At 45.6% G+C, this 22,068-nt stretch overlaps 2 protein-coding genes across 2 annotated transcripts; both read left to right on the forward strand.

Annotated features, from left to right (window-relative positions):
- The first annotated feature begins 59 nt into the window (after positions 1 to 59).
- On the forward strand, positions 60 to 5,757 carry LOC111852124 (dnaJ homolog subfamily B member 14-like). The gene is made up of 8 exons (XM_023827680.2): positions 60 to 289; positions 1,999 to 2,173; positions 3,222 to 3,367; positions 3,470 to 3,655; positions 3,944 to 4,032; positions 4,245 to 4,354; positions 4,443 to 4,615; positions 5,132 to 5,757. The coding sequence occupies exons 1-8, from the start codon at positions 157 to 159 to the stop codon at positions 5,254 to 5,256; spliced, it is 1,137 nt and encodes a 378-aa protein (XP_023683448.1). The 5' UTR covers positions 60 to 156; the 3' UTR covers positions 5,257 to 5,757.
- A 4,000-nt stretch (positions 5,758 to 9,757) lies between these two features.
- Positions 9,758 to 16,821, forward strand: cfi (complement factor I). Its single transcript, XM_023827671.2, has 13 exons — positions 9,758 to 10,137; positions 11,968 to 12,367; positions 12,454 to 12,604; positions 12,763 to 12,950; positions 13,026 to 13,136; positions 13,495 to 13,599; positions 13,855 to 13,905; positions 13,982 to 14,017; positions 14,110 to 14,213; positions 15,260 to 15,363; positions 15,475 to 15,758; positions 16,221 to 16,322; positions 16,401 to 16,821. The coding sequence occupies exons 1-13, from the start codon at positions 10,081 to 10,083 to the stop codon at positions 16,616 to 16,618; spliced, it is 1,911 nt and encodes a 636-aa protein (XP_023683439.2). The 5' UTR covers positions 9,758 to 10,080; the 3' UTR covers positions 16,619 to 16,821.
- Positions 16,822 to 22,068: the final 5,247 nt, after the last annotated feature.

A 22,068-nucleotide genomic window follows, 5' to 3' on the forward strand; every position in this document is an offset into this window, starting at 1 on the left:
TAAAGACACACCATCGGCATTAAATTTAAAGTTAATGCAAAATATTCGACGCGACGACGCTGAGCTCCGGCGCAGGACGGAAAGCGGCGCTTACGAAACTGCAGGGAGCGGTCAGCTGAGCCGGGCGACCGGGGGGCGAGGAGCCGCGGAGTCGCGATGGAAGGCAACCGCGACGAAGCAGACAGGTGCATCGGCATCGCCCTCAGGGCTATAGAAACAGGGGACAAGGAGACGGCGGTCAGGTTCCTCACCAAGGCGGAGAAGCTATATCCTACGGATAAGGCGAAAGGTTAGTTGGGGCGAAGGCGTAAACTGGAAGTGGGTTAGCCGTGCAGCTAGTAGGTAACCTGGGGTTAGCTGTGCAACCTATGGGCTAGTGCGTTAGCCGGAGTTAGCCGAGCAGCTAGTGGGTTAGCCGTGCAACTAGTGGGTAATCTGGGGTTAGCCGAGCAGCTAGCAGGCTAAGGGGTTAGCCGTGCAACTAGTGGGTTAGTAGCGGATAGTCGAGCAGCTAGCGGGTTAGCAGAGGATAGCTCGGCAGCTGGCAGGCTAACGGGTTAGCCGTGTAGCTAACGGTCTAGTGAGTTAGCCGGGGTTAGCCTTCCAGCTAATGGGCTAGATGGAAAACCTCAGGTTTCCCACATTTTTATCATTATTCATAGAGGTGATGGTGTACGGATTACACTGTGTGGAGATCGGCACTGCGAGTGATTAAACGGCAGAAGCGGCAGCTCAGCGCGCCGGGGACCGGAGTGCCGGCTTGTTAGCGGCCTTTGCTAACGGGACCCCCTGGGTCGGTAGCTGTACCCCTCAGTGTTTCTGACAGATGTCACGGGCTATGGATAGCTAGTTAACTAAGGGGTCATCGCGGCAAGCCGAGCCGCTCGAATTAAAGACCAGCGGCCAGCGTTTATGGTAAAAATGCAGAGAAATATTTTTCCAAAGGATACCAGACCTTCAGGTCTTTTAGACGACGAGTTACCTGTTTAACGATACCCTGCCAGTTAAGGGGCTAGAAACACCCGGGCCTCTGACTCAGTGGAACGACTGTCATTGCTGTGTGGATCCAGCTGTAAAACGTACACCTTTCACTCTTATACCACTGAAAAACAACTTCAACATCACACAGCTACCTCTCTGTGCTGTACCGTCCATATCATGTAATACATGTCTGTGTTTCTCCTCTGCCACTCCCTGCATTGTCCCCCTGCCTGTCCTGTCCCCATCTGTCCCACCCTCACCACTCTCCCTGTTGCCCCCCCCCCCGCCCCGTCTGTCCCCTCCTCACCTCTCTCCCTGTTGCCCCCCCCCCGCCCCGTCTGTCCCCTCCTCACCTCTCTCCCTGTTGCCCCCCCCCCCGTCTGTCCCCTCCCCACCTCTCTCCCTGTTGCCCCCCCATCTGTCCCCTCCCCACCTCTCACCCTGTTGCCCCCCCATCTGTCCCGTCCCCACCTCTTTCCCTGTTGCCCCCCCCCATCTGTCCCGTCCCCACCTCTCTCCCTGTTGCCCCCCATATGTCCCCTCCCCACCTCTCTCCCTGTTGCCCCCCGTCTGTCCCCTCCCCCGTCTGTCCCGTCCCCACCTCTCTCCCTGTTGCCCCCCCTCGTCTGTCCCGTCCCCACCTCTCTCCCTGTTGCCCCCCCCCCCGTCTGTCCCCTCCCCATCTCTCTCCCTGTTGCCCCCCCCCCCCCCATCTGTCCCGTCCCCACCTCTCTCCCTGTCTGTCCCTCCTGTCCCCCCCTTCTGCCATGGAGAGCTGAGACCCTTATACCAGAGACAGTATCTCTTGTGTCTTCCAGTGGAGTTTTTGGAAACTCTTGAAAAGTCATTATGTAGAAGTTGCTGTTATTTCCCAGGTCCCTTTCTGTAAGACACTAGTCTTGCTGTTACATTGGTTTTAGTGTTTGTAAGCCGAATGATTTGATCATACACACATTCCCTGCTGTTTCGCTGGTAGCAAGACTTGCCTTCACCATTTCGAGGTGTTTGTCTCTCCAGTGCTGCTCGAGTCTCTCGTGAAGAATGGCAGCACAGCTGGGAACGGCCTTCACCGTCGGCGGAGAGCCGACGGCTTGGAGAACAGCGGGCCCACGGCCTGTGGGGAGGCGGCAGCGGCAGCGGGGGGGGAGGCGGCCCGGAGCTTCAGCCAGGAGCAGGTGGAGGGGGTACAGAGGCAAGTGCATCTGTGAGGAGGAGGCGTTTTCTTGCGGGGGGAGGACGGAAACTCCAAAACATGTAAAAGCTGTAAGATGTAATAGCCATGCTCCCTTCATAGAGGCGCTGGGGTATGATCTGCATCATGGTGTTCTGTACAGTCATTTGAAATGTTTCTTTGATATAAAAGCCCTGTTTTTGCAAGGTTAGGTACGGAAGTGTGCTAGTTAAATGTGATCTGGTTCCTAACCAGCCAGTTATTTTCCCAAAGGATCACAGTGTATGAGAAATCTAAAACTAACTGTGTCACATGACTGCAAAGCCCTAGAGGTCAAATTAGACCAGCTAAGGGGTTAAGATGCAACATTCCAGCCAAGTTGCACAGTTTGTGCCAGGGGGAGGGGTTGGTTTTGCATCAAACTGAAGAAGTGTGTCAGACCCCTGTCAAGCTGCTCAGAACGGATCCTAGCAGGACCGTGGGCCTGGTCTGCACTCCCCAGTCGCCTGTGCGCTCTGACTGCTGTTACAGGCCTGGCTGTAATTTACAGAGCCCTGCAATCTAGCAACTGCCTTTTTTAAATTACTTGTGCACAATGTGCTAAATCATGCACACAACTTAGTTTAACATGCCCGCGAAATACTAAATCGAGGGCACGATTTACTTTTTTTGTGCTCTCAATTTGCTATTTTGAGATCTCAGAATAAGTTGTGCTCACATTTATTTGTGTTTCTGCTGAACGAAAACATGCTGTCAAAATGCAGCTTAATCAGTGAGTCTTTATCCATAGCAATGTTGCCGTTTTACACTAAAGTTCCGTGAGGCTTAGCCAGTTAGCGTAACTCCTGGAGAACCCGCACGCACCCCCCAACACTGCAAGCTTCTCACTTTGCAGGCATGTTTTCTTCAGTTTTTAGTGGGCACATTAAGCTAAATAGTGCAGACCATTTTGTGCACCGCTTGCACTACATTAAAAACAAACACTGTGTCTGGCTCCTCCAGCGCTCCATACCAACCCGTGATCCTGGTGTGTGTTGAAGTGGTTCCTTTGCGTTCTGTTCCCCACCAGGATCAAGAAGTGTAAGGACTACTACGAAGTCCTGGGTGTGAGCAAGGAGTCCAGCGAGGACGAGCTGAAGCGGGCCTACAGGAAGCTGGCTCTGAAGTTCCACCCAGACAAGAACCATGCTCCCGGGGCAACCGAAGCCTTCAAAAGTAAGGAGGGAATCTTTTGGGGTGGGGGGGCTGTGTCAGACGGAGTCGCGCAAGGCCCCTTCCCATGTGGGTGAGCCCTGCCTGGTGCCCCTTCCCCTGCAGAGATCGGCAATGCATATGCCGTGCTGAGTAACCCGGACAAGCGGCGGCAGTACGACCTAACGGGGGCCGAGGAACCTACCGGCGCCACCCAGGCACCCGGAGGCTTCCACTTTCACAGAGGCTTCGAGGCTGACATCACCCCTGAGGACCTCTTCAACATGTTCTTTGGAGGCGGATTCCCCTCATGTATGCATGGGCACGGGGCCTCGGGAGCCAACCAAAGGGGGCTGCGGCATGAAAGGGCCCCTTCTTACAATTAACACACATTTGCTTACAGTTTTAGCCCCAAATGTCTATCTCTAAACACCACAAAATAAGTATATGCACAGTCAATAGTATAAATATAGATAAAAATACGCGTTACATTATATAGGAGTGTAAAGCACTGAGTGACAGAGGATGAGTAGCAGTAGATCATGTTACCCCCAAGAGGCCCCCCCACGTGCTCAGTGAATGTTGTGACCTTCCCTCCAGCGGCAGCCCACACCTTTTCCAATGGCAGAGCGCAGCACAGTCACCGTGGAAACCACACATACCAAGAGAGGCATGAGAACCGAGGAGACGTAAGTGCTGCCATGGGCCATCGCGGGCCCCCCTGGGCTGCCATGGGCCATCGCGGGCCCCCCTGGGCTGCCATGGGCCATCGCAGGCCCCCCCTGGGCTATAATCGTGCTCCCCTGTGCCATAATCATGGGCCATCCTGGTCCTTGCTGGGCCATCATTGCGTGCCTCACTGGGCCATCACACCCTTATATTTTCTGCCTTCATGTTCCAGAGCGGCTTCTCGATGTTTGTCCAGCTGCTGCCCATCGTGGGGCTCATCCTGGTGTCTGTGCTGAGTCACCTGATGGTGGCCACCCCCCCGTACAGCCTGCACCCCCGAGCGTAAGACCCCGTCGTCAGGGGAATCCAGTGGGTAATTCACCAGCTCTGGGGCGTTTAAGGAAACATGCGGGGCTTCTCTGCGTTTCAGGTCCACAGGACAGACAGTGAGGCGACAGACTGAGAACCTGCGCATAGATTATTACGTCTCCAAGGACTTCAGCTCTGAGTTCAAGGGGGGAGCGGTGCAGGAGGTGGAGAGGGATGTGGAGGAGGTGTATGTGGCCAACGTCAGGAACAACTGCTGGAAGGAGCGGCAGACCAGTACGTGCCTTTACCCTAACCCAAGGTTTCTCAACCCAGTCCTCGGGGACCACCAGACGGTCCACGTTTTTGCTCTCTCCCAATTGGCAGGGAATTGGCAGAGAGCAAAAACATGGACCGTCTGGTGGTCCCCGAGGACTGGGTTGAGAAACCCTGCCCTAACCTATACCCTAATTGCTGGAAGGAGCGGCAGACCAGTACAGACGCGCATTGTTTGCGCTAGACATAAAAATCTGGCCTACATGTGCACCACAGTAGTCCCATCAAAATGCTCCATCCCATATTTACTGATGAAAGAGTCTGGTTGCAAAACCGTGCACATGATCTGCGAATCATTGAGAGAATGCAGTTTTACACATGGCTGTCTGACACTAGAGGGCTCTGCACAAAGCAGTTGTCCCCATGCTTAACCTAGTCTTCCTGTAAACACCCAGCTCGGAGCTGGAGGATGAGAGACTGGGTGTGGGCTTGGGGCGTCCCCCTCATATGTGGTGCTGCGTCTTCCCCTCTGTGCAGGACGAGATTTGCTGTACGCGGCCAGGATCTACGGGGACGACCGACTACGTCACAAAGCCGACCTCATGTCCATGGACAGCTGCAAAGAGCTGGACAGACTGAACGAGCTCTTCCGCGGAGGGTAGCCTCGCACCCTGACCTCCTGCCACATGGACCTTTAGAGCAAATACTGTACAGCATGGATGCTTCTCTGATAAATAAAAACAGTCCCAGGTCCAAGCGGAGCAGTTCAGGGCGATTCTGCTGGTCCCTCCCTGAGAAGATGGGCCAGACTGTGAGGCGGCAGTCTACACCGACTCCACAATCTGTCTGGGGAAGAAGCCCTTTGTTGCAAAGGCTGCTTCCTCTTGCCTGTAGGAGTGTCGCTTGGTGTGATGTGATAGCTCCGCCTCCACCCCCCCGCCCCGCCCCGCCCCCACATCCATGCTAGTTTCATGACACCACTGGTAGGGTAGCTTTACTGGGAGACTTTCATCCAAGACCAACAGTTAATCATTTAATGAGGAACTTCAATGTAAATATTTCACTTTTGAATGTTTCACTTAGGTGATAAGTATATTAATATATATTTAAAGAGCAGTTGTCTATGAAATGATTAATAAATTCAATAAAACGTGATTCTCAGAGCATCTGTCGGATACTTGTTTTTGCCACACCTGTCCACTTCTAGCGAAGCCTGTTATATCACAGAAGGTTCCAGAAGGTGATCATGAATAAGGTGTCAAATTAGCTGTCGGATGGGTTTATCTGAAATGGGTTGGGAGTGAAGGATTTCCCTAGGCAATTTGTAGTTAGTTAATTATGTTCATTTAGTTCATTCATTTATAGCTTTCATATTTCTTATTTTTATATTTCTGTCCTTGCTATTGCTCATCATGGTCTTTGCCTCTCATACAACTTACTCTCACCAAAGCCGTCTGACCCCCCCCCCCGGCTCCAGGAGTCTGTACGAAGACCATAGATAAAGGGGCTGCTTCCCCCAGGGGGGGCAGAGACAGACACAGACAGACGCTGAACCGGCCGTGTGAAACATCTTTCTGTAACATCTCCATTCTGTCTTAATAAACTGCTTAAGCTTAAGGAACCTGCCTCATCATTCAACCAAAAGAGCCTGAGGCTTCACTGACAATGTATCAGGTGTGACCAGCTGCTCTGTGAACGTAACGACATAGAGGCCAAGTAGAAGCTAACCTGTACGCTTCCGCCTTTAAAAAATGAGCTTCCTGCACCCCCCAGGACTCCCTTCTTCTATTGTTAACTAAATAAAATCAACATGACATTAACAACTCAAGTCTCAGAGGCAGTGAAAAAATGTTAGCCGTCTTTAGCTGTTTGCATTTGCTAGCCATGTTAAGTAGTAGCAGACACACTACCAGGCAAAAGTTTTTGGACAGTTTTTCTATTCTTTGCTAACAAATATATTTCCAGTATGTTCACAATTTGAGTACCATTATTAGCAAGAAAATGTCATATCTTTCATTCATCAAAGGAACCTCCTCCTCTAGTTATAACAGTAGAGAAAATTCCAGACATTCTTTCTAAAAGGACATTGAATACTGCTTTGTTTCAGGGGATGAAACGGTTAACTAGTGCATTTAAAGCACAGCCTAGAATCTAGTGATGGGATTTATGGCTCTTTGAGGGGATCCGGATCTTGGCGATCCGTTCCTTTGAAAGAGCCGTTCAAAAGAACGGCTCTTTTGGCTCTTTTTAAATATTTAGTCAGTTTTAAGAAGCCAGCTTGGGGGCATCTCAGTTTATCCTGGAAATAATCACTGGGAGGAATGATGAGGTGAGATTTGTAGTCAAATAATTAAAACTCAGATATCACACACCAATATCTGAGTTTGAATTATTCTGAAATATTGATTATTACCTCATTTGTCATGTGTGGACTATATTCCATATGGTTGCACAACATCCCTCTACTTAGACAGTGACATCACTATTTTGGATTTACCTTTAGTACAAAGTGTGTGTATGTGTAAAGCTACGTTGACTTATGTTATTCATACAATACCTACTCACAAATAAACATCAAAAACAAAGCCGGCTGCAATGAATTTCTGTGCAAAACAGCTTTTACTACAAACACTTCCACACAATGTGGAAGTGAAGGATGCGTGCACAACTATCATCATGCTGTTAGGCAGTAGCACCCCTGCGCTGGGTGCGCCCCTCCCCCTATAACTGTTCTGTCTCGCGGAGGAGCTAATTTGTGTGCATCTGTGTGAAACACGCATAGGAAAAAAAGAACGACAGAAAGAATGGCTCCCCTCCAGCCGCGACTCGGCTCCCATCGTTCATGTTTATGAGCCGTTCAAAAGAATCGGTTCGTTCGCGAACGTCACAACTCTACTAGAATCACCACACGACCAGTTAATAGGATGTCAGACATGCACTGTTACATACTCTTTCCATATTATAAAGGAGACTTGTTTTATTTGACATATTTTCATTTAGATTTGTTCGCTCAACTTCCGAACGCTTAAGAATAAAAAACATCTACAGTTTATGAAATAAATGGAGGTAAAAACCTGCCGTGTGCGAAAACATCTGACTGGTTGTGTTAACTGTCAGAATATATCACGCACATATCAGCTTGGGCAGCTGTGTATTCGATGCGCTAACTCAGACATGCTGTGACTGCATTATGAACTTACGCTAATGTTAGGTAACGGTAGCCAGCATGGTAGATAGCAACTCAGTTTGTAGCTTTGCCTGTACATATTACACTGACCTTCAATGTCTGCTAGCCACAAAAACAAACACGGCACAGCCTGCTTCGTCTCCATGTCATGTATTTGGAACCAAACTAGCAAACTATTTTCTGCCTGATGTTAACTAGCTAGTTATCTAGCTCGATGTAACACTGTCTCTGCTTACTTCATTTATCTATTACATAGAATAGTTACATAAAATTTCAAGAACATTTATATCTGCATTTGTATATTTTTATTTCTTTATTGTGTATGGTTTTGCAATGGTGCCTATCCACAAATTTTGCACAGCGCCCCAGACAAAATGTTTTAATGCATTATTATTATTATTACTATTATTATTATTACTACATCTGACCAGCAGATTATGGAATACTATACAACTAGAATATAATCATTATGGTATTATTAAAAAGCATGCCAAATACCCATGATGTAATCATTACAATGTAATCATTATAATGTAATCAACACAATGTAATCAACTGAGTATATATTTGCACCTCGTGTTAGCCTAAGAGTTTCTGTTAGCTACTTTATGTTAGGCCTGAATGTATGAATATCCACCTTTATTAGTGTTATACCTTATCACTATGTTGAAGGACAAATATAATATCAACCCTCTAATTAGACAATGTGCAACAGGCTGAAGCTGCCAAGGTTTGCTACTGAAGGAAGGGAATCATCTGAGTTCACCAGAAGTTCACGGCAGAGCATTTTTTAAAAACCAAGTGGAGATGGTCGCGCCACCATTATGTTCGGCTGAGGGACCAAACAGTAAAAGAAATGATGGACAAACTTATCACCTAGGGGTGTAGATTAAGGGAAAAAACAATGATTGTGAATGGTTGAAGGAATGATGATGCTCAAGTGACGAGATATTGTTAAATGATAAGAACTTGTATAAAAAATTGGTGTATAACAGTATTGGATACACTTGTAAGTGTCCGGCCTTGGTTGTAACTTCAATGTTGCAATAAAGACTGAATTTGGATCTACACCAGCAGATTCTGATTTCTGATTGGCGGGCAAAGAAAAAGCACAAGATCTTTTGTTTTCCAAGGAATAAAAAGGTTCTGACATCATTCCCCTTATCCCGCCACACCCAGCTTGCCAGGTGGCAAGAGCTTATAGCTTCGTATCAGAATTTCAGATACTGGATAAAATTATATTGGTCAAAATTTCCATACCAGTGCATCACTAAACTCTCTCTCTGTGCTGTAAGCTGCACCATCAGAGTGGTCTATCTCTGTGCTTTAAGGATGGTCTCTACACCATAAAGGTGGTCTCTGTACCATCAGAGTGGTCTCTCTCTGTGCTATAAGGGTGGTCTTTCTCTGTGCTGTCCTTCTCCAGTGTGATCTGTAGTATCCAATCTACCTCATTGTGCAGAATCAGCAGGATTTTACCCAAAACATCAATGTTCTGCTGGTATCTTCATCCAGGGAATTTGCACAATATTAGTGTATGCACATTCTTTTAGTGGTGTTGTACGGAGTCTCAGTCATACACGTGTTCATAACAAAAATGTCAATGACTCTGTTTGCACGGGTTCCAGTTTAGTTTTAAGTTGAGCCTGGGAGAATGTTTGCAAGTCAACTTAATGCCCTAAATTAATGACATCATTAACGTGTTTTCACATCCTAGTCACATTCCGTGTTGATTTAATTTTGGGCCAGAAACAGTTTGTTTTTCAGTTCAATTTTATCTGGTTTTGTTTTTAGTAGGCTTATGTGTGTCAGGCGACAGTGTTGAAATTTTGTTAATGATTAATACTCTGGGTGTGATGCAATGCGTTGCTCCTGACGTAGAGATAATTCGTTATATTAATGTCGTTTTTCTTGTTTTTTTTTAACCATTGAACTATTGCTAACTATTGCTAAGAGATATCTTTTGAAGACATGGTACACGCTATGTGTTTTTTATTCATGCATTACACTGTATGCAACGGCGTATAGGAGAGTTTGATATTGGGGACGCAACTTAATTTAAATACAAAGGTCTGTTTGGCGGAGGCAGGGTGAACTGAATCCAAGTTAAATATTGGGGGGTGGGCGTGGGGGTGGCGAGGAACTCACGTCCCCCTGTTGCTCCTGGTTCCTAGACCCCTGACTATAGGCACTGTTTGAAGCATTTGTCTCCAGAAAGGATTATCTGGTAATTATTAATTTGGATTAAACGACTCGGCTCATCTGGGGAATCAGGCAGTTATCCGGGTCTGCGGCTGAAATGAAGCTCACTCTGTTTTGCCTCCTAATCGTATGGCTTTCAGAAAGCAAGCTTGCAGTAAGTCTCACTATTTCTAACGGGTTCGTTTTGAATTTTTAGTTTTGTGCGTAGTTAATTCATATTTATTTGCAGGGATTAATTCGGGATCAGAGAGTGGGGAGACCTGTCAGATACAGAGCGGGGGCCCTAAATAAGCCGCTTTGTACATTAGTTTATTGTCTGTACCCATGACCACAATCTTAAATATGCAGTACGTTATTTTGTTAGTATGTTGTTACCACTTTAAAGCAATGCAAAATAAACGAAAAGTGTGACCAAAGTGTTATTTTATTTGGTATTTGTGTTGTATATATCACGTGGTTGAATTTTTAAACATAACACGTAAATGACACTTCCAATGTATTAAAACGGCTTATCACTAAAGTAACATTCTTGCTTATTCAGTCGTGATGTCCCCGTGAAAAAGTTATCCACATATTGTTTCTTACACTACTTACGTAGCCTATAGCAGAGTTTAGTTATAAAGTGAAGGTTTGGCAGCAGTATGATAAGCAAAGTAAGTTAAAAAAAAATAAAAACAAAACAAAGGACAGAAATCAAGGCTTAATGTAGAAGTATCTCATACACTCGAGCAATGAATGTCTAGTCAGAACTACTAATGAAAACTAAATTAGCCAATGAAAAAACATGATTTTTACCTGCAGACCGACCTTTCACTCTTGCTAAATTTTGGCATATTAAGAAAAAATAGGTTTACGCTAAAGGAACCAGTGCTGTGCTCCGGCAAAGTGCGGTTTGGACATAAGGAGTCGGAGCTGGGCTCTAATGCAAGGGCACAGATTTGGGTACGGACGGTGTTCTGTCGAGTTGAGCTACTTTGTCGAGTTAGGCTACCGTAGTGCTAATCGATAGCCCTAACCCTAACTCTTATCCTAACCCTAACCACCCAAAAACCCCTAAAAAAAACCCTTAACACTAACCCTAAAACCTAACCCTAATTCCAAGACGGTGGAACTGCACATGCGCCGAAAGGCTCGATAGCAGGTTTCGATAGGTAGCTCAACTCGTCAGAACACAGGCAGGGTCATGTACTTACCAGTGAGGCATGTAAGGGCGTCCTGAAAACCAGCATATGATTGGCTGGAAACTAAACCTGGGACCGAAGGAATGCGCCCACAGTGAACGAACAAGCAAGAAGTGTGATGGAGAGATTGACCCTTTGGATTACTTTAGTGAATGAGTGGGTGAAGAAGAGACACAGGCTACCTCTTAGTCATGACTGAACGAGAGATTATACTAGGGTTTAACTGTAGCGAAACCATGATAAAACCATAGTCATGGTTTCCATAGTTACCAAAAAAAAAACATGAAAAACGGCAAACCATTGTAAACCATGGTTATTTAATTATAGTAAAACCATGGTTAATTTTCGTAAGGGTAGTAAATATCTTACATATGCACTGACTTCCCGTATGTTGCGTTTGGATTTTAGAGATGCAACACTTTAACGATTTAAAACAATTTTGGTTAGCATCTGGACTCTTTAACTGACTATGTGATGAACCGTTAGATTTTTAACAAACATGAGTAGCATAAGTACCATGTTGCCGAGGCTTAGACTATAATACAATAACAAATATTATTTTTACAGGAGTTACTGGTAGTATACAGTATAAGCACTATTTAGCCTAAATAATGGGCTATTTTTGAGTAATCAGGACACAGGTGTTTCCGATCTGTTTTATGCAAACAGGAAACGCCACTGAATGAGTTGGGTAAACCCTGCTTACTTGATTCTTTGTGTTTATATCATCAAACGTCAAAGAGCTTGCTTAAAAATCAACAGTTAAAAACAACATCATATCTCTTTATTCCTAAATGTCATAGGAGCCCCAGAAAAATGAAGACGGTAGTGCAGACGGCCCTGAGTCACGGGACACAATCCCCCCTTCTCCAAATTCCATGAGCCCCCCCGTGTCTCCCCTGGGTAACAGCACTGAAGCCCCTGCCCCTACGGTGCCGCTGGACGAGCACATGAGCTCGCGGGAGTGCCTCAATAAGAAGTTCACGCTGCGCTCCTGCCAGAAGGTCTTCTGCCCCCCCTGGATGCGATGCCTCAATGGGAGGTGCGAGTGCAAATTGCCGTACCAGTGCCCCCGGGAGGGGGCCGCGCAAGTCTGCAGCACACAGGGCAGGACGTACATCTCCTACTGCCAGCTCAAGGCTGTTGACTGCCTGCGCGACACGGCCTTGTTCGATGGCTTTCTCACCGACAAGCCATGCAAAGGTAAAGATTAAAAAGGCGGGTAGCTCAGCGGGATGTCGATTTTCCGGTATTATATGTATATATATATATAATATTTTATTCTCCAGGAGATTTTTTCAAGGCTGAACTGAAAGGTGACCAAAATATAATCGAAGTGAAGATGGATTCCAAAACCTTCGTCATCTGTGGGAATGACTGGAACATAGAGGCTGCAAATGTCGCATGCAGACGCATGCAAAACAGCGATTGCAGGTGGAAGTAAGCATTGTCACTGCAGAATAGAACCTGCGCAGCCCTGATTTATGAAGATTACCCTATCCCCCAGCAATGGGTGCTGCTCTCTCGTGACGTGCTTTATCTTTGCAGTGTTTGTGGTCACAGCAGCAGTGGTTTCGCTGTCTCTCTCTGCATAACAGAGGTGCAGAACGAGCCACGACGATCCCGTACGGACAGATCACAGACCATGACCTGTTGCCAAACAGCTGTGTCAGCGTAGACTGCAAAGGATTCGAAGGCTCCTTAGCAGAGTGTACGTTTAGTGACCCAAAAGATCTCAACGAACTTGACCCGATTGCAACGGCTACCTGCTACCGCGTCCAAAGAGGTACCATTACCCCATTCATAGATGGCTTCAGTAGTGTGCAGGTATGCTGTGTCTGATGACTGCTCACATCATCAGACTGCACTGCAGCGGAGTTCCGTTGCGTCAACAGGAAATGCATCCCCCTCAGTCACACCTGTGATGCAGCTGACGACTGTGGGGACGGCAGCGATGAGATGTGCTGTAAAAGTGAGTGAAAAAACTGTTTGCTGTAGGCCCTCCAGGCCAGAGGGGATGCTGTTTTTTTGATCAGTGAATTAATAGATCTATTCAGGACCTGATATGGTTCTGTCATACTTTTTTTAAATTCTAATTATGTAAAAATTTACTTTTACTGAGTTCTAAGCATTGGAATTAACTTGTATTGATTGTTTAGGATCAATTAATAATTGCCATTAAATACTGAAAAAAATCCAATGTGTTTGTTGAAATAGAGTGTGAAAATGAATATTCCAGCCTTTACATGGGAGTACTATCAGTCTAACAGATTGTAGTAGTATTCTTCTGGGCTGTTCAAAATCTGCTTAGCTGTGTTTTTATTCTGCAGAGTGTCGTCAGGGATTTCACTGCAAATCCAATGTGTGCATCCCCCATTCCTCTACGAGGGACGAGGTCATTGACTGTTTAGGAGGGGAAGATGAAGCTCCAGATGGTACCCAGCTCTCTGGGGAATTATGTCCCCTTTCCTCTCTGAATAACTAAGCAGAACGTGTGCAGTACCTTGTTTGTTTATTGAGAGCTCTGGGGAAATAGTGTGGGTGGACAGGCTCACCCCTAGAGGCCAAGTGCAGAAGTGCAGTTCCCTGGGACTGGTAGGCAATAAAATCCACCTTCAGTAACTGCCGATCCCTGTAAGTGTGGTGTGGGTCATTTTATTAATTCATTTATATGTTTATGTGGTCCTCAGAATCCTTTCCAGTTCAGGAACAGCATATACAGCATAACTTCAAAAAAGAAGGTCAGGACACACCCATTTCGCATAATAAAGTTTCAGTGTCCTGTGTCTGTGTTAAAACATAAGTTTATCTTTACAGGCCCAAACCCTCAAGCCGGAAAGTCAGCAAAGAATGGTAACGATTTTCCTTCCTTACTGCTGTTGATTGTCTCCCAAAAGCCCACGAGTAATGGGACCCTGCGGTGGGTTTCGTCTTCTGCGTTTCAGAGATCAGAGTCGCACGGGATGCCATACAGAAACTGGTGTGTGGGGTAACGAGTAAGAGCCAGAAACGGAGGAAGCGTGTGATTGGAGGCCAGGAAGCCGGCCAGGTAGATGGAGATGGGCGCGCAGCCATCGTGAAACGTCTTCATACGAGTCTGTCTCCCCTGTTTCCTTAATGGAGTTACTTTTGATATGTTCTCATTATTATACATACACGATTCACAATTTACATGCAAAGTGCAAAAACAGAAAAACAGTGTGGCTTCAGAGATATTTGCTGCTGGGAAATGATACAAAAATAAAAACATCACATTAAACTGGACACTTGTAACCGGAGGATTAGTAAAAATCCATCCTTCTAGCGATATATCTTCCACAGCTCCTCATTAAGAACAATTCAGATGCTGCGTTAGAATATCAGCGTAAGTGAAACATGATTCGCTGTAAAATGCATCAGCTGACAGGTTTGGCATTAGTGACAGCTCTCATGCTCTGCAGTCAGGGTGGAGGAGCCGGTCCTGCTTCTAATAATAGTAATTTAACCTTTATTGTCCCTCATGGGGAAATTCTTTTACGCCTCCATCAACTTGCTCTTTGTAGAGCAAGCTGTCTGTGAAGGGCAGCCACCTGTTGGGGCGCCCAGGGAGCTGGGGGTTAAGGGCCTTGCTCAAGGACCCGCAGACATGCTGAGGTTGGGTTTGAACTGGCGACCTTGTGATTACAGGCACACAGGCTTAGCCCACTGAGCCACACGCTGCCCTAATGTAAGGGTGACCGCAGGAATGACCTGATATAAATGAGTGAAACATGTGCAGTACCAGTATATACTCCTTACAGAAACACACATATGCACAGGATGCACAGTGGCCTCCTCCATCCTGGTATGGGGGTTTAATTCCCTCGGCCATCTTTGTGTGTGCAGTTGGCATGTTTTCCCATGTTTGTGAGGTCGTATGAGACTGGCAGCCCTGGGTGACTGTATGCACGCACACGTTTGTATACACTCTGTGACAAACTATTATCGCACGCTGGGTGTGTCCTATCTGCTTACCTTGTGTTTCCTGGGACAGTGGATCTCTGATCCACTACAGGATAAGTATGGATGGATGGATGGATGTGCTGCATTTGAGTGCCCTTTTCTTGACCTTTCCAGACTCAGTTCCCCTGGCAGGTGGCCATCCAGGAGTCTGATAGCATCGACTGTGGAGCCACCTACATTGGGGGATGCTGGGTACTCACTGCAGCCCATTGTGTCAGGTGGAGTCCGGACTTTTCCCTGATGAATGCCTTCTGCCTTTCTCTCCCAGTGTTCAGATACAGCATTGGCTATTCACTGATTGTATTATAACATTGTTTGCATGGTTTAAGGCCCAAACCAGATGCCTACCAAGTGAAGCTGTCTCTCTGGAGCAAACTCAAGAAGCTGGAAAGCACTGACATCGTGCCTGTCCAGAACATCTATATTCACCACGAGTACGATCCCAACACCTACCAGAATGACATTGCCCTGATCGAACTGAAAAAGCTGCCCCAGTCAAACACACTATGCTTCCATGAGAATGCTGCTGTGGCTCCAGCTTGCATACCCTGGTCTGAGTACCAGTTCATGCCCGGCCACACCTGCAGTATCTCTGGATGGGGGCGTGTATCAGGTCAGCTCCTGTTGTGGTTTTGGTGCTTTTCTCAGTCAGATGCTTTATCAACTAGATCTTAGGCTTAGTAAATCGGCACATGATGCTGCCTCCACGTGTTCAGGATTCCTGCCTCTAGACCTTATGCTGAGTAAATTGGCATGTGAGGCTGCCTCCAAGTGTTTGGGATTCCTGCCTCTAGACCTTAGGCTTAGTAAATCGGCACATGATGCTGCCTCCAAGTGTTCAGGATTCCTGCCTCTAGACCTGATGTTTAGCAAGTTGGCACATGAGGCTGCCTCTACATGTTCAGGATTCCCGCCTCTAGACCTTAGGCTTAGTACATTGGCACGTAAGGCTGCCACTAAATGTTCAGGATTCCTGCCTCTAGATCTTAGGCTTAATAAATCGGCGCTTGAGGCTGCCTCCACATGTTCAGGATTCCTGCCTCAGACTCTCTTACATCCTCTCTACCGCTTTCAGAAAGCAAAACGGCACCAGTTCTGAGATGGGCGAACATTGATATAATAGGCAACTGCTCAGGGATTTATGGACACAGATTCTATGAGGGGATGGAGTGCGCAGGTACGCAGAATCCAAACCGTGTGATCTCGACCACGTGCTGGTTTACAAGGACATAAGTGACAACCGCTTGCCTCCTAGGTTCACTGGACGGGAGTGTGGACAGCTGCCAAGGGGACTCTGGAGGTCCGCTTGTGTGTACAGACACCTTGGGTGTGTCCTACGTGTGGGGCATCGTAAGCTGGGGGGAGAAGTGCGGCGTGGCTGGCTTTCCGGGGGTCTACACCAAAGTGGCCCATTACTTTAACTGGATCGTCTCGCATATCGGCAGGGAGGCCATCAGCAAATACAATGTGTGATTTGTGCACAGCCACCTTGAATGTCCAGGCCTTCAGGTGCATGGTGTCTCCTGCACAGGCACTATGGTCTAAATGACACAATGCCTGAAAACTGGATCTATGCAATGATCCTCGAAAAACATTTCAAATTGTCATTCCCTAACTGATTTGACCTAAAATATTATCTGCTGTTTGTCATAATAAAAAATATTACTAACGCACAAGTATTTCTACGAAGTCTTCATTGAAAAAAAATTGATCCACCAAGTCACTGTCTGTTGGTAATAGTGTCTGGATGTTTCCAGCCATTTAACTGGTAGCACTATTTACAAGTAAGGACGTTACAATTCCTAATGTAAAGTCCTGTACATCGCCTTGCAAGGGTTTTGTTCACTTTACAGAGTCGCTTCTTATTCTTGATATTTTGGGTTGTTCTTCACTTTGGGTTGGGACTTGGACCTAGTCATTCCAAACATTCTTCCTCTTCCCATCAATCAGTTGTTGATTGATGGGAATACATTGAGGATTATTGCTCTCCAAGAAGTCTGAGAAGTCACTGCTGTCCTGGTGTCGGTAATCTTTCTCAATGTCTGTAGTCTGTCCCTGTGTCTGTAAACTGTCCCAGAGTGTAATCTGTCCTGGTGTCGGTAATCTTTCTCAATGTCTGTAGTCTGTCTCTGTGTCTCTAAACTGTCCCAGAGTGTAATCTATCCTGGTGTCGGTAATCTTTCTCAATGTCTGTAGTCTGTCCTGGTGTCTGTAAACTGTCCCAGAGTGTAATCTATCCTGGTGTCGGTAATCTTTCTCAATGTCTGTAGTCTGTCCTGGTGTCTGTAAACTGTCCCGCTGTGTGTAATCTGTCCTGATGTCGGTAATCTTTCTCAGTGTCTGTAGTCTGTCCCGATGTCTGTAAACTGTCCTGCTGTGTGTAATCTGTCCTGGTGTCGGTAATCTTTCTCAATGTCTGTAGTCTGTCTCGGTGTCTCTAAACTGTCCCAGAGTGTAATCTGTCCTGGTGTCGGTAATCTTTCTCAATGTCTGTAGTCTGTCCCGGTGTCTGTAAACTGTCCCAGAGTGTAATCTGTCCTGGTGTCGGTAATCTTTCTCAATGTCTGTAGTCTGTCCCGATGTCTGTAAACTGTCCCGCTGTGTGTAATCTGTCCTGATGTCGGTAATCTTTCTCAGTGTCTGTAGTCTGTCCCGATGTCTGTAAACTGTCCTGCTGTGTGTAATCTGTCCTGGTGTCGGTAATCTTTCTCAATGTCTGTAGTCTGTCTCGGTGTCTCTAAACTGTCCCAGAGTGTAATCTGTCCTGGTGTCGGTAATCTTTCTCAATGTCTGTAGTCTGTCCCGGTGTCTGTAAACTGTCCCAGAGTGTAATCTGTCCTGGTGTCGGTAATCTTTCTCAATGTCTGTAGTCTGTCCCGATGTCTGTAAACTGTCCCAGAGTGTAATCTGTCCTGGTGTCGGTAATCTTTCTCAATGTCTGTAGTCTGTCCCGATGTCTGTAAACTGTCCCAGAGTGTAATCTGTCCTGGTGTCGGTAATCTTTCTCAATGTCTGTAGTCTGTCCCGGTGTCTGTAAACTGTCCCAGAGTGTAATCTGTCCTGGTGTCGGTAATCTTTCTCAATGTCTGTAGTCTGTCCCGATGTCTGTAAACTGTCCCGCTGTGTGTAATCTGTCCTGATGTCGGTAATCTTTCTCAGTGTCTGTAGTCTGTCCCGATGTCTGTAAACTGTCCTGCTGTGTGTAATCTGTCCTGGTGTCGGTAATCTTTCTCAATGTCTGTAGTCTGTCTCGGTGTCTCTAAACTGTCCCAGAGTGTAATCTGTCCTGGTGTCGGTAATCTTTCTCAATGTCTGTAGTCTGTCCCGGTGTCTGTAAACTGTCCCAGAGTGTAATCTGTCCTGGTGTCGGTAATCTTTCTCAATGTCTGTAGTCTGTCCCGATGTCTGTAAACTGTCCCAGAGTGTAATCTGTCCTGGTGTCGGTAATCTTTCTCAATGTCTGTAGTCTGTCTCGGTGTCTGTAAACTGTCCCAGAGTGTAATCTGTCCTGGTGTCGGTAATCTTTCTCAATGTCTGTAGTCTGTCTCGGTGTCTCTAAACTGTCCCAGAGTGTAATCTGTCCTGGTGTCGGTAATCTTTCTCAATGTCTGTAGTCTGTCCCGGTGTCTGTAAACTGTCCCAGAGTGTAATCTGTCCTGGTGTCGGTAATCTTTCTCAATGTCTGTAGTCTGTCCCGATGTCTGTAAACTGTCCCAGAGTGTAATCTGTCCTGGTGTCGGTAATCTTTCTCAATGTCTGTAGTCTGTCTCGGTGTCTGTAAACTGTCCCAGAGTGTAATCTGTCTTGGTGTCGGTAATCTTTCTCAATGTCTGTAGTCTGTCCCGATGTCTGTAAACTGTCCCAGAGTGTAATCTGTCTTGGTGTCGGTAATCTTTCTCAATGTCTGTAGTCTGTCTCTGTGTCTCTAAACCAGGGGTCTCCAACCTTTTTACCTCTGAGAGCTACTTTTACAAAATGAAAATGGCCAAGAGCTACTCAGTTTTGTAACATTTATTCTCATAGCTTATTTCAACCCAAACAAACTGAATAAGCTTATTTACCTGAACATTATCTAAATGTTGGCGTCCACAACTCACATTTTGTATTTAAACACAAAAAATATTTAGTTAACCTGCATCTGCATTTTGTATTTCTGTATGCATTTCTTTCTAGTGTCTCACATTAACTGAAATTTGAATGCTGTCGAAACAATGCAATTACAAATACACAGATATTGTTAGTTATCCACTTGTCACTTTATCTGTCCACATGTCACTGTATCACTTCACAAAAGTATTCACATGTCCAGTTGTATTTAGTCTTTTTCAGTTAGTGAGATGACTGGCACCAACAAGAGAGGTGTATGGTGGAGTGTAGCCACTTAGGTTCACTCTTATGGAGTCATTTAAATGTTCATCTGTCAGTCTTGTTCTGAGCTTTGATTTTATGACATTCATGTCAGAAAAGGCTGGCTCACAGAGGTATGTAGACCCAAACAAAGCAGACATTTTCAGACTTATCTTCACATTATCTTCTCCTTTCGTAGATTACTACCTTCAGGAAAGTCCCGTGAAAAGTTGCTGTGGACCTGGGTGAAATGGCACTCCACGTTACATCTTTTACCAACTGACACGCTTGCACCACAGATCAGACATACACACTTGTCATTTACATTTGTGAAACAAAACTCTGTTTCCCACTCTTCATGAAAATAATAAGTTTTCTGCCTCTTTTTGGTATGGCTACCTGCCGTGGTCATGGTTGCTGCCCATCTCACATCACCACCCCTGACTCATCAAGCTTGACAGCAGCGCAACTGTTTGATTGACAACTAATGGGCAAATAATGATTATTACGTGCCGTAAGTCTGGGGAACGTGCCTTAAGTGTTACGTGCCGTAAGTTCAGGAGGATATGCCTACAGGACGTCCTGCCCACTCGCCCATTGGTTAACCGCTCCCTCGACTCCGCCTTCTGGACCTGGCCCCGCCTCCCTTGCCTTCGGAGAAGTTTCCGGTTCGTCGACAGAAGAGGCTGCAGCTCCGTCACTTCGGCTGTCCGCTGTTCGCTTCTCGCCTGCTAGCTCGCTCTTCGTTCGCTTTGCTTTTGGTTTGATTGCTCGTGTATGACTGTTTTGTTCTTGATTTCCGATTTTCGCCTCGTCCCTTATTGTACCTTCGCCCTGGTTTTGACTGCCTGCTTGGTTTTGAACTTTCGCTTGTACTCCGACTTCGCCTCTTTCATCTCCCCTCTGGATACCTTTGCTTAGGTATGTCACAATCACCAGTTCTGCGCCATAGGGGCTTTGGCAGGCAGCCTCGTTTTCAATTTGGTCGCCATTCCACAGAGCACCAGGGTATCCCAATAGTTTTTGCCTTTTTGTTGTGTTATTTTTGTGTCTATTAGGGTAACCCGTTCTGATAACGTAAAACACACCTTCATCTGGGGATTTCCATTCAAAACACGGTAATCTGACTTTCTGATAACTTCGAAATTTCCTCCCGATCTTACCGAAAATTTCACTCGTTAAAACCTTCGTTGGGACAATAAACGTAAGCAGAATTATTCTTCAAATTATGATAATTATATTTCTTAGTTAGTTTATTGTATTTAGGCGTATTTTGAGCAAAATGTATCGATCAGCAGTTCACTTTTTTGGATCCGCCGTGAGAGCCGGTCATGTTTTGTGGTGAACAGTGCAGCAAGAGCCGAAAATAGCATGATTTTCAGCATGGAATTTACAGCTTTAAAATGATGTGAAGGCTTTTAAATTAGGTTATATGTGTTTATGAATATATATTCTTGTAATAAAATTGAGTAGATACCCATCGCTTGCTTTTGTAACACAGATGATTCATAATTTTGAATGGGTTGGAAAGGCTAGAAATAGTTGCATATTGTCTTTGCAGTTACCTTTAACATGAAGAGAAAACGTAATCCTCCACAACCAGCACGGGCTGGCATAGCAAGGCAGCATCTCAAAGACTTCTTTTCTTCAACTCCCGGAGATCAGACAGTTCTTTACGGGCACATACTGCATATTTACCTGTACCTTTTGATACTTTACTATGGACAATGCTTTTCAAATCTATTATTATTGAATGGATTATAATGATAACACAAAGTACTTTTTAATTTGATGCTGTGGACTCTTTGAAAAGACATTCTTTGTATTATTCACTACATACATTCTCCGGTGAGTATTAATTGACAGACAAATAAATTAAATAATGATTTGTTTTATTTTCAGTGTATCTGAGACTGTTAGGCAAGGAATAAGCTTTCTAATGATACCTAGTTTATTAAAATCTGATAAACAATAAGAGTTATGCTCATTTTTCTGAACACCATAAACAGGTCACAAAGTCAAATATGGTTCTCCATTGTTTTATCTGTTACTAAGTGGACGTTAAAAAGCCTTAATTGGCGTTACAAAATATCCTATAACTTTCTTGCCATTCATCACAGAAAGAAGTTCTTGGTATCATTGGAAAGGTCTTATCACGCCCTTTCTTCTGGTACTAATTTTGTAAAAATCCAACAACTTTGAAATTTTTTGTGACATACCTACTTTGCTTCGGTGTGTTTGTGTGTTCTACTAGGTGTGTGCAAGGAGTGTCTGCCCTTTTTGTTCTTCGTAAACGTGGGATTACTATTTGTTTGGTTAGGGAGTTAGCATTGTCGTTTCGTTTCACCCATTTTGTGTTCACTTAGGATTAGCTTAGCTTGGGGTTATATTCGGTAGATGTGTTTTGTTTGTTTCTTTGGCCTTTGTCACTCCTGACGTTCGTTACACCTAGTGTTTGTGAAGTGTCTGTGAAAAACTATATATAAAAAAACTATAGACTCCCTTTGTGTCCCGTGTTCCCTTCTAGCTATGGTTGTCAAATGAATGTAGATTCGTTAACCCTTCGGCGAGCTACT

This window comes from Paramormyrops kingsleyae, chromosome 12, assembly GCF_048594095.1.
Source record: "Paramormyrops kingsleyae isolate MSU_618 chromosome 12, PKINGS_0.4, whole genome shotgun sequence".
Lineage (NCBI taxonomy): Eukaryota > Metazoa > Chordata > Actinopteri > Osteoglossiformes > Mormyridae > Paramormyrops > Paramormyrops kingsleyae.

Excerpts from the sequence above, each read along its gene's own strand:
- LOC111852124 (XM_023827680.2), top strand. The coding sequence starts at position 157 with ATGGAAGGCAACCGCGACGAAGCAGACAGGTGCATCGGCATCGCCCTC. Across the intron at positions 2,174-3,221 it reads CAGGTGGAGGGGGTACAGAG|GATCAAGAAGTGTAAGGACT; the intron begins GCAAGTGCATCT and ends GTTCCCCACCAG. Across the intron at positions 4,616-5,131 it reads CTGGAAGGAGCGGCAGACCA|GACGAGATTTGCTGTACGCG; the intron begins GTACGTGCCTTT and ends CCCTCTGTGCAG.
- cfi (XM_023827671.2), top strand. The coding sequence starts at position 10,081 with ATGAAGCTCACTCTGTTTTGCCTCCTAATCGTATGGCTTTCAGAAAGC. Across the intron at positions 12,605-12,762 it reads AACAGCGATTGCAGGTGGAA|AGGTGCAGAACGAGCCACGA; the intron begins GTAAGCATTGTC and ends TCTGCATAACAG. Across the intron at positions 16,323-16,400 it reads TGAGGGGATGGAGTGCGCAG|GTTCACTGGACGGGAGTGTG; the intron begins GTACGCAGAATC and ends CTTGCCTCCTAG.